This window comes from Zingiber officinale, chromosome 10B, assembly GCF_018446385.1.
Source record: "Zingiber officinale cultivar Zhangliang chromosome 10B, Zo_v1.1, whole genome shotgun sequence".
Taxonomy (NCBI): Eukaryota; Viridiplantae; Streptophyta; class Magnoliopsida; order Zingiberales; family Zingiberaceae; genus Zingiber; species Zingiber officinale.
In genome coordinates, this window is record NC_056005.1 from 10,281,016 (window position 1) to 10,292,581 (window position 11,566).

Below are 11,566 nucleotides of genomic sequence, written 5' to 3' on the forward strand. Positions count from 1 at the left end.
ATATCTCTAGAAAATATGTCCCTAAGAAATTTTTAATCAATCCAGTAGGCTGGAACCTTTATTGAGTTCCTAAATCTTGCTTAGTCTAAGTTTTAAAATTAAAATTAGCGCTTTTCAGTGAGAAAATTAAACAATGAATTTCTCTATGAGGCTTTGTCTAAGGAAGTGGTTGTTGCTCCAATAACCAAGAAGGCCTAGTGCCTCGCTACGACCTGGAAGCCAAAATATTGAAATAAATGTTTAATTAACTTTCTGTCAAAGCATTAAAATTAGAATTAATTAATGCTTTCAAATTTTTTTTTAAACATTATTTTCAAAATATTTTTATACTTAGAAAAATACTTTTTGCTGAAGTGAAATTTTTACTTAGGATTTTTTTTAACTTAGAAAAATTCTCAAAAATCAATCTTTTAAGTTTAAAAAAAAAACTTTTTCCTGAAACTAAAAAAATTTTCTGCTTAAGTTACTTAGAAAAATTCTCATTTTTTTAAAAAAAAATAATTTTTACAAAGACTTAAAGTTTTTTCAAAAACAACTCTTTGTTAATTTAGAAAAATTTTCAAAAGATATCTTTTTCTAAGTTAAAAGCCGTTTTGAAATTAAAAATTTCTGCTTAAAGCTTTTAGAAATTTTTTAAGAATCTTAATATTTTCTAAGTCTTTACCCTTAGATTTTTTTCTTGAAACCCCATTTTTTTGTGATCAAAGGGGGAGAAGAATTAGTATAAGTCTAGGGGGAGGTATAGAAATTGAAAATTGAAAATTTTCAAAATTTAATTTTTTGCACATTATTGCAATAACTTGTTTTAATTTTATGTCTAGTTTTGACCCTAGCTTAACTTGGGTTGATCACACCAAAAAGGGGGAGATTGTTGGAACCCCAAGGTTATTTTGGTGTGATCAACAAGTTAAGTTAGGTCCTGTGTGTTTTAACCTTGTGTCTAAGTGTGCAGGAGCTTAGGAACACAGGTAGTCGAGCGGAAGACGCAGCTAGCGAGAAGGACGGCAGTCCGAGGGACGAGGTGCTGCGGAAGAGTACACCGGCAGACGAGAAGGAAGCGTGTGATGGTTCCGAGGGACGAAAGCTGGAGCGGAAGATTGCTCGGGGAGCAAGAGACGCAGCTAGCGAGAAGGACGGCACGCGGTGTGTCCGAGGGACGAAGACTACGGATGAGTACGCCGGCGGACGAGAAGGAAACACGCAGCGATTCCGAGGGACGAGAAGCCTGAGAGAAGCTCGCTCAAGAAGACCGGAAGTTGGGTTCGGGTGAGCCCTTTTCCGGATGGCAGAGATCACCCAAGCGAGAGGATCCGGAGGAGACGAACCGGACCGAGGAGGGACTGAACCAGAGAAGAGGTCCCGGACGAAAAAGTCAACACTGTTGACTTTGGGCTCCGGGGCGCCCGGAACCCTTCCGGGCGCCCGGACCTTGAATATTGACCAGATCGGGCTTTGACTCGATCTGAACATTGGGGGATAAAATTTATCCCCCCTAGGGCGCCCGAAACCCTTCCAGGCGCCCCGACCAAGGCTATAAATATAGCCTTGGTCCAGAAGCTTTCAATTCATTCAGAACTCACGCATTTCTTTCAAACACTTGTACGCTTTCTGTAGTTAGCTTCTGTTGTGCGCTTCAACTTTGTAAGAGGCTTCTCCGCCTAAAGGAGAAATTCTAGTGCGATCATCTTTCTTGGATTAACAACCTCCCCGGTTATAACCAAGTCAAAACCTGGTGCCTCGTTTTCTTTTCTGATCTTAGTTTATTGCTTTGATTATTTTACAAGTGTTAGTTTAAGAGTTCGAGAAGAGTGTTTGCGTTTTGATTTTTTCAGGGCTATTCAACCCCCCTTCTAGCCGGCCCAACGGTCCTACAGAATCTAGTAGGGTTTACTAGGTTATCTAAACCTAGGAACGACTATGGGAGCTCAGCCCAAGGACAACTGAGAGTCCAGCATATTAGGTTGTCTAAACCTAGGGACGACTATGGGAGCCCAACCCAAGGACAACTGAGAGTCCAGCACAGTGCCACTGATAAAAGTAAAATACTTGTTATCTTTTAATACTTCTAATATATAATGTCTCGGCATTTTAACAAGCACCTTGTGTGTCAAAAATCCCTAAAGTCTTGACTTTGGGATCTACTTAAGGCCTTGGCCTTTTTCTTTCTTTTCTTTATCTTTCTTATACTTGTTAATACTTCTAAAATAATACTTCTTTAAAAAGAAACTGAAATGTTTAAACAAATTCTAACTTTGAAATGCATAAACAAAAATCTGTATACTATGCTAATAAAATTCTACATATTAAGCTAAATAAAAATCTGTACTGAAATGCTCAATAAAACTGCATACTATGCTACACAATTAAAGTACGGAGAAATAATTCAACTCATGCATAACAAAATGGAGGATTGTCTCACCAGTATTAATACCAGCTCCCAGTAACATGAAAAATCCTCTTATCTAATAGCAAATGAAAACTAGAAAATTCTACTCATGTATATCTAATAGCAAGGAAACTGGTCATCCTTTGCATACTCATCTCCATAACAGTTGTGAACTTCATTCATTTCCTATAACCAATTTCATGCATAAAGTCAATGAGCTACTGAAGAAGAATTCATCTCTTGCATAGTAAACTAGAGAATAGCTCACAGGTATTAGAACTAGCATAGAAAACTTGAACTACAGCAAACTACAATAATTAGTAAGAACCTAACAAATCTGATTCCATGCAACTGAAAGAACATCCCACTTCAGAACCACTAATAAAAAAAAACCGACCAATACCCATAAATGTAACACAATCCTTATATCGAATACCCAATCATCAAAACAAATTCTGATCTACAATTTCGACCACAGTCAACACCAGAGATAAGCACAATGGAAAAACCGTTTAACTACTTCATTTCTGTACCAAACCAGTCTAGTATTTCCATAAATAAGAAGGTAAACCAGAACCATCAGCATTCTGTCCGTAATTTACATAAACTTCAAAAGGAAATAATACATCCAGCAAAACCAAAGACAACCAAAACTCAAAACACGGCAGACTCAATGAATCCCATGGTCAACGAATAAAATTCACAAAAATATAGCTGTGCTAGAAACCAAAACAGGATTCAAATCCAACCACTCTGCATCAAAACCTGAACTGCCCAAAAGCAACAGGAGCAATCAAATCCCGAAACTACTCTAGGGTTTTCAACAAGCTCCGAGAGAAACAAGAAGCTAACAAAAATCCGAACTACTCTTACCGCAGGTGAGAAAACGCTTACCTTGCTTCTTGGACTCACGCCCGAACAAGAGGGCTTCTAGGGTTCGCAGAGGGCTCGAATCTCCGACTCCTCTTCGTGCCCACAAGCTCTCCTCGATGAGTCGGTCTCTATTCCGTGAAGATCTCCCAGAATTTGTCCTTCGCCGGCCGCCGGAGATGAAGCTAGGGCTTCGTTCCGTTTCTGCCCGAGAAGAGCCTGACGCCATGCGAGAGAGAAGAAGAAAGGAGAGAGGTTTTGGTTTCCGGAAAAATAATCCCTAGGTTCTCCCTTTAATACTTAACTATTTCTGTTAACTAACTTAAATAAATTCGCTACCCTCTTCTAAACAGAACCGGCCGCGTGAACACTTGGTCAGCTGCGCATGGGTTAAGGCTTGGCTCGTGGGTTAAAATCTCGGCTGCAACCCTTTTCCTTCCTATTATTTCCTATTATTAACTTCTACTACATAAATACATTTCATTCTTCTTTTAATCAGCAACGCTTGCTTGGGCTTCTGGTCAGCCGAATTCGCTTAGGGTTCTGCTTAATCCGAGGTCTCCGGTTCGAATCTCGGCTTGGACATTATTTTTGTCAAAACTTCTTTCGTTTAGTAAAAATACCAAACGAACCCAAAAAAAATTACCTAAAAATCTCTAGAATATTTCTAAAGTATTTCTAAATATTTTTAAGCACTTTTAAGGCTTCAAATGAGGAAAATTGGGTCGTTACAAGATCAACCCTTGGTCAAACTTACAAGACTTAGGTATATTGTCAAATATCGAAACCCTAGAGGTCGATTGCACCAACGCTTACGAGCCTCTACTCCCATTACACTTTGATCGGCTAATGCTGATCGGGCATCCTAAGGGCCCAGCTCTTCCGTTGGATGAAATCGGTGCCTAGCTCCCCGTTCAACTATTTATGGGGCTCTACTCCTCATCACACTCAGATCGGCTGATGTCAAGTGGATATTCTAGATGTCCAACTCCCCACTCCGAGGCCACTGAGGTCGAGCTCCTTGTTCAACTAGTTATGGGGCTCTATTCCCCATCACACTCCGATTGATTGATACCAATCGGACATCCTAAGGGCTCAGCTTTCCACTCGAAAGCTATCGGGGCCCAATTTCTCTCTCAACTGTTTAACAACCAAGTTACCCTCAATCGAAAACTAGGCTCCTTGTCTTTAGCCCATCTCCCTACTAATTGGATAGACAAATAGCGACCCATCGGGCTTTCTGGACCACATACCCATTTTGTAATTAATACATCATGCAGATTTGTTAGAGATCAGGGAGATAGTATCTCTGCGGAGATACAAGATACTCATTACACATATATACAATATGACCACTTGGATAGGGTGATAAGTGGCGATTAGACATGATCTCTAGCAGTGATATGATGTCTTATTAATGCGGAGATCAAAGACACATTATAAAAGAGGTTCCTCTTTGCCGGCGTAGGTACACAACTCCAAGATCCTTCTCTTGAGAGTCTACTATTCTTCTTCTTTCCAGAGTATTGACTTGATCAGGAGTAGTCACGCCATGGACCTCTGGCTTGCTTACTAATGGTCTTCTTTCCTCCTTGTACTTGCAGGCATTCCCAATTCGAAGTCTTCTTTCAATGAACCTTTCAAGCTCACCGATAGTTCATCTCTCACTGTTTTTAGATGGATCAGTTACCTCTAGTTACATCTTGAACATATTTTGCCATAGGGAAGGTTCTTTGAGTGCATGAACATGTCTGTAGCTGATGCCAAGCTTGGCAGAAGCCTGCTGCAGACATTAGAAGCGTTAAATTCAGAGATGGACCATACGCAAGGTCAGAAGGGACTGATAGGGAGACACAAATTCTCTGACGGGAGTTGTTCAATTCAAGTTGGTTGCTTCAACTCTACAGAGTCATCCATTCCACATAAACACACATCGGTGCAGTGTCACTGAAGGTTGGCAAACTGTGCTGCATTTTACTTGAAGGGGAATAAAGTTTTGCATACTTGCTTTGTGTAGAATCATGCGAAGAAATTTCTGGGAACCTGCAAAATGGTGTGTGATTTTCTTTTCTATTTATGCTCTTACCTTGAAGCAGAGGGAGGATTTACATCATGCCACTATGGTTAATTAATCTAGATAATTTCCCCACCAGGCGAAAATATAGTTTATAACTATTTATCAATGTCCTATCCATTCAAGTGTTCTACCACTGCGAATATCTTTTCTTTTGTTTTCTCCATTACCTTTTCCTTCCAGAAATAGTAAGTCCTTAAGGTCAATTTATTGAAATAGTTTGATATAAAATAAACACTTTGAATGAAGGTGCAAATGATATTTTACAATAATTAATAATGATATAAACTGTTCTTTAATATAAAGTTTTGATAGCATCATAGAATGGTCAAATTCAATGAATCAAGTTGGTAAATTCAATTTTTAGGTTTTAATTTGATTTTGTTTTTTCAAGAATGATGTATTTTGGCTTCAGAGGTCGTTTCCCCCAAGTTGACAGTTGGAAAAATCATCCACTTTGATTGAAAAATGTTCTCAGCTGAGTGCTGACTAATCTTTTCAACCAACCAACAACAAATATTGCTGAAACATTTTTCTGGAAGTATTTTTCCAAATGGAGCGTAAATAAATATTTTCTACCATTGAGTTCTGAGTGGCCATTGACATACATTTTAGTTAAAAGAGACTGATTTTGAGGTAATCTACTAATCAATATCTGTTTGTTGCATGTGCAGGACTCCCAAACTATGCCATTTGAGAGGGAATCAGTAAAATCCTTGCAGGATCAACACACAGTATTTTCTGGGACTTTATATAACATACTTTCTCAGCTTGTAGTGGTCATAGGTTTCTTCTTTGGGGGATTTGCTTTTGGAGTATTCACAAAGTCCTCAAATAAACAATTGCAAAAGCATTATTATAGATCACACAGATAGAGCAAGAATTTCCTGGTTCTAGGCATCTTCCTGGGGCTGTCAGTCTCCTAATGGATATTTGCAAGTGTATTATATGAAAAGGTAAGAGCCTAAGAGGTAGAGGAGAGAAGAGAAGACATTAGCAAATGAATTAAAAAAGAGCTTTAAATTTATTTGAGCAATGCTAGAGTTATAAATGCATCATGTAGCTGGATACAAAATCCATGATATATCAGAAAATATATCATGCATCATCCCACCAAAGAGGTCATCAAGGGAAAACTCATGTAGCAGAAAATATAAATGCATCATCCCACCAAAGATCTAATGCAAACGATATATCATCGTACACATACAAAATCCAAAACATAAGTCAATCTACTCATCACATACATTGTTCCAGTCAAACTAGACAATGTAACATAAAATCCCATAACATATATCACGTAGTTTCTCTTCTTTTTCTTGATCTTCCTCTTCTCCTGCATCAGAAAACAAACTTAGAAAAGTAAGATGGTTAAGATGAAAATACAGAGTATGAATTAGTTCTAGAGTCCCCGTTTAACTTAAGAAGACAATGATTTGGTTTGCTTTGGGGAAAATACTCTTTCATTCTTATCTTCTTTAATTCTTCAATTAAAACATAATTATAGCATTGATTCAACTACTTCACACTTCTATATTACTAAAAAGTTATTGGGAAGTGGGGTGAGTGCGATTAAGGACTAAATCAATGTTACTGCATATGAGTTATATTGCCAAGATTTATGCTTATTAAATCTATTACATAATGACATTACATAAGGCAGCAATGAAGCACAGCATATGCACGTGGCTGAATGAGCTTCTTTCTAAAACCAGAAGTTGAAAAATATTTCTGGTTAATTTGCACCAAGAAGGTCATCCAGCATTCTATTCATAAGTCATGATGGCTAGTAGGTTCATTTTATTTTATTTTATATCCTTATCTTTATTACAAAATGCAAGTTCTATCTAACGTTTTCACAGTAAAGTTTCTACAACCTTTTGACCACAGAATGATAATGCCTTAACAAGAATATATGGAACCTGTGACAGTATATAACAACCTATAATAATTTATATGCTCCCTATGCTTTCCCATCCAATTCTTTGCTTGTAGTATATTATACTTTCTTTTGATGTTGTCAGGAGCAAGTTAGAAGCTTTGAAATACCCATCAACCTTATCATCTAATGGTTTTCATGTCATCTTGCATTATGCAAAGCTATTGAATTCTTGAACGTGCTTACCCATGTCGACTTGTTAATGTGGAAATGAGTTATTTCAAATCGTTTTACATATTGGCTATTCTGATATGGTTACTTTTTTTTGCAGATTGCTAAGGAGAGATCCAATGGGTGCACTTGGATACTCAATTTCGATGCCTTCCTTGATTAACATTGTTGTATCTACTGATGGTTGTCCTTATGAAATTGGTACGGTTGCTGCTATGAGGAATGGAGAAGTTCTGGGAAGTCAAACAGTCTTGAAAAGTGACCACTGCTCAAGATGTCAGAATCTTAGTTTGCATGAAAGAGTGGATGGTGCACCTAATTTTCGTCAAGTTCCAGGGTTTCCAGTTTATGGTGTCGCAAACCCAACAGTTGATGGTATTCAAGCTATGATTCAGCAAATTAGAAGTAATGGTGGATAGTCTGTTTTCTGGCACAATATGAGAGAAGAACCTGTTATATATATAAATGGGGAACCCTTTGTGTTGCTTGAGGTGGAAAGGCCATACAAAGGCATGCTTGAATACACGGTAATTTATTGTTCTATATGCTACACTTTAAGAAGCTTCAATTACTTGTAGTATGCTACCTAAAGACTTGTTAACAAATACTCCAGAATTCGACATTCATGTTTCTTTTTGTGATGAATATCTAATTTTAGCTTACTCTCTTTGCACTATAGTCCAACCCTAATTGCAAATATCATCAATCACACGAGTCCATATTATGTGTGCTTTTGTTTTTGTTCTTTAAGGTGGTGAGTTGCCTACCCCTGTTTACACATGCTCAATCATTCAAATATATTATGTGCTTTGGTAGTTGCATAAGCCAAATATAATTTACCTGAACAACGATCTTACTGCTGTTTCCTATGGAGGATAGATACTGTGTTTATTTACTGAAATTGAAAATATCTAGTTTAGTTTGTGCCTCTTGCCCAGATTTATTGAACTAGGCCCCACCAGTATAATCCCAGCTCATTCAGGATGCAAGAAAAACCCCCACCAGTATAATCCCAGCTCATTCAGGATGCAAGAAAAAGCCCCCACTGGTATATTGAACTATCAAAACAATTACAACAGAGAAGTTTAAGAGAAGAGAGAAACCCCAAGAAAGACTAGATGAATACCTAGAAAAAATTACTTATAGGACCTCGCTGATTGTAGGTGAGAAGTACATGCTAATAATATCAGCTAGAAAAGTAGATTCTACATGAAAGTGAAGAGTAGACACAAAAATTAAGTAAACCTAGCAATGAAGAAAGGACAAGTATGTTCTAATCACAGAATTCAAAAATTGATATCTAAGTGGTTTGTCAATCAAATAATATGATGCAGAATTGTAAACGCTCACCTATTCCGATGTGAATTTCCATGTGTCAACATTTTCCTTAGCAACCCTGTTTGAAACAAATTAGCACCAATAAAAAAAGTCACGCATTTAATCAAGTAAAATATGTTCAAAAACACAAAATATGCAAAAAATAAGATTCATACATAACAATTTCAATCACAACCATCACCTTCACCTTCACCTTCACCTCTTGGTGCTCTTGTACCAAGCTTGATTACAGAATTTACAACATTTGCATCTTCATCATCTCCCCAATATAGCATACAATCATCTCTGGAAACATCAATTCTTTCCATCGGAAGACCTAAGTCTTTCATAAGTTTTTTCATACTACAAAAATCATTGGGCATTATGTGATCACGCGGCAATGCCTCTCCAAAAACTTGAACAATAGCATTAAAACAATCTTCAGACACATTATGTTTTGCTTTTATATTCAACAGCTTTATGGTAAAAGATAATTTAGTGTGACTTGTACAACCAGCCCACAAAGGCTTATTTGCAGCACTCAACACTTCTTGAAATTGGAGATATGGTGCATTATTTGCATTTTCATCGATAGCCGGTGGCGTTACCTCCTCTAATGGTGATGCATAACTGGTAAACATCTGTTCAAATGTTGGAGGAAAACTCGAACTTGCAATGCTCGATTCTGGAATAAAATTTTGATCCGCTACATCAATTACCATCCTGTGATATGGATTTAATTGTTCATAATTATAACTTTGATCCCCATTAACTGAGACTTGTGTATTTCGTCCATAATCCTCATAAGATATGAACGGTTCACCGTGACATGTCCAATTATAATAATTCGGGGTAAACCCAAATCTACAAAGATGTTCTTCAACTTGATTAGACTGCAAAAATTTTCCATTGTGACACTTTCTGCATGGACACCTTAACTTTTTCCCATCCATAAACTCAACTTTACTCGAAGCAAAATCCAAAAATTGTTTCAATCCAATAATAAACTCATCAGTTAAACCTCGACGTTCAGGTAAGTTCTTCTTATACATCCAACTCCTTTCTTTCTGCATTTTTCCTATTTCCAAATTTAAAATTATTAGAATATTAACTGTCATCTACTACAAATAAAAGCTAGTATAGACCTCATCAACAGTACGATAATTACTTGCTGCTAAATTGGTATAACAATAATTAATATTAAAGTAACCTAGATAAATAACATCGACTATCAATAAATAACTATTATTGTAGATATACCTAAAGCAGATGAACAAAGACAAGTGTCTCCAACTACTTTAAGTCCACGTCAAATAGAGACCTGTACTTTAAGTCCACGTCAGATAGAGACCTGTGCAAACAAGATTACGAAGTCAACAATCAAAATTTCTAAAATTATTATATTGAAAAGCATTAGTTACTGAAAAGTATTAATTATAAGCCAAAAAGTTTGCAAGTATCATTTTTTTCTATAAGTCTGTTAAGATATTCGAATAAAATGTTAAGCCATACATCTATTTGAGGATGATTTAGGACAATTCAGATGTGAGATCACAAAATTTTAAGTTAACACTTACAACTAAAAATTCCGAAAACATGAACGCTAATCTGGTAAAGTTATAAAGAAGGTAAGAGATTGACGGTATCAAGTAAAAATGAAGAGAAAGCCTGCTTGCTTGTTATTGTTGGAAGAAGAGAAAGAAGAGAAGTTGCTCTTCTTGCTTGCTGCTTGCTGGAAAAACAAAATAAGGAGAAGACGTTGCTGTTTTGCTGGACTTGGACAGCAAAAGATAAACAAAAAATTGGAAGGGGAAGGAACCCAAGCTGCTATTTTGCTTGAACCTCTTTGCCGGCGGCCACGGCTAGCTCCGGAGGACTCCGACTACTGACGACTGTTGCCATTGTTGGAGACTTGCTGGAAAAAGGGCTGGAGGCTTCTGGTTGGCTGGAAATGGAGAAAGAGGGGAAAGAAGAGACGGTTGTTGCTGGATTGATGGAGGAGGGGTAGAAGAAAGAGCTCGATTTGAGAAACCTGTAAGCAGATTACTGACGCAGCTGGTTTTGGAGAATAAGGGAAGAAGAGGAGAAGGAGGAAGAGGGCGCGTGGATGCCTAAGTGCAGATCGGCGATGGAGAGAAAAACACGTCAGCACGCCGCCCGCGAGCGGCATTCTTCGCGGCCGGCCGCGGACGGAAGCACGCCGCCCGGCCGCGAGCGGCGCGGCGAACAGGGGAGGGGGAGGAAAGGTGGGAAAGGAGATTACAGGAGGAGATCGGCGTGCTTGAGTGAACCGGCGCCGGCGGAGCCTTCGTTCGCGAGCGGGATCAGAGATTGGAAAATTAGGGCTCGCGTGTGATTTAATCCTAAAATCAGCGACGAATCCATGATTCGTCCCTGAATTCATGGATTCGTAATCAGAGATTCGTCGGAAATAAATCAGGGACATATGTTAGATGCATTATTATTTTTTAATATATAATATAATTTTATAAATAAAAATAGTTGTATACATCATTTTTTTTCTATTTATTATTTTTCGTCCGATTTTCATAAAATATACCTCGATGGATTATGTTTTTCTTACTCTTTGAAAATTTTTTCACCATGAAATTTTTTCCTTAATTTTATTTTTCACTAGCCTAAGTAAATATAACATAAATCTCGTTCTTTTGCAACTCACTGTTGCTAATTCGTTGTTATTCTGCTTCAATTAAAATTCGTCTTGTTGTTTTTTTTTATTATATATAAGATCTTGATTCAAACTCGATAAATTTTTAATAAACAACCTTAATCACATATAGATGAGCAT

At 37.5% G+C, this 11,566-nt stretch overlaps 1 protein-coding gene across 6 annotated transcripts; it reads right to left on the reverse strand.

Annotated features, from left to right (window-relative positions):
- Positions 1-6,472: 6,472 nt before the first annotated feature.
- LOC122028795 lies at positions 6,473-11,186 on the reverse strand. Of its 6 annotated transcripts, none has more exons than XR_006124960.1 (5): positions 11,021-11,186; positions 10,018-10,108; positions 8,934-9,835; positions 8,791-8,836; positions 6,473-6,666 (listed from the first exon to the last, which is right to left on the reverse strand). XR_006124960.1 is itself a non-coding variant. In XM_042587697.1 (5 exons), the coding sequence occupies exons 3-5, from the start codon at positions 9,828-9,830 to the stop codon at positions 6,627-6,629; spliced, it is 951 nt and encodes a 316-aa protein (XP_042443631.1). In that variant the 5' UTR covers positions 9,831-9,835; positions 10,018-10,108; positions 11,021-11,186; the 3' UTR covers positions 6,473-6,626. The 6 variants fall into 6 exon arrangements, 5 of the variants coding, with proteins under 5 accessions (XP_042443631.1, XP_042443629.1, XP_042443627.1 ...); XM_042587697.1 differs by having other exon boundaries at positions 8,966-9,835; XM_042587695.1 differs by having other exon boundaries at positions 8,960-9,835; positions 10,600-11,185.
- Between the last annotated feature and the right edge of the window lie 380 nt (positions 11,187-11,566).

What these genes read in the sequence shown, in the direction of transcription:
- LOC122028795 (XM_042587695.1), bottom strand. Translation starts at nt 9,830, where the DNA reads ATGCAGAAAGAAAGGAGTTGGATGTATAAGAAGAACTTACCTGAACGT. An exon ending in AGGTGAAGGTGAAGGTGAAG is followed by an intron (nt 8,837 to 8,959) that starts GTGATGGTTGTG and finishes TGTTTCAAACAG; the next exon opens with GGTTGCTAAGGAAAATGTTG. An exon ending in GGAAATTCACATCGGAATAG is followed by an intron (nt 6,667 to 8,790) that starts GTGAGCGTTTAC and finishes TTTCTGATGCAG; the next exon opens with GAGAAGAGGAAGATCAAGAA.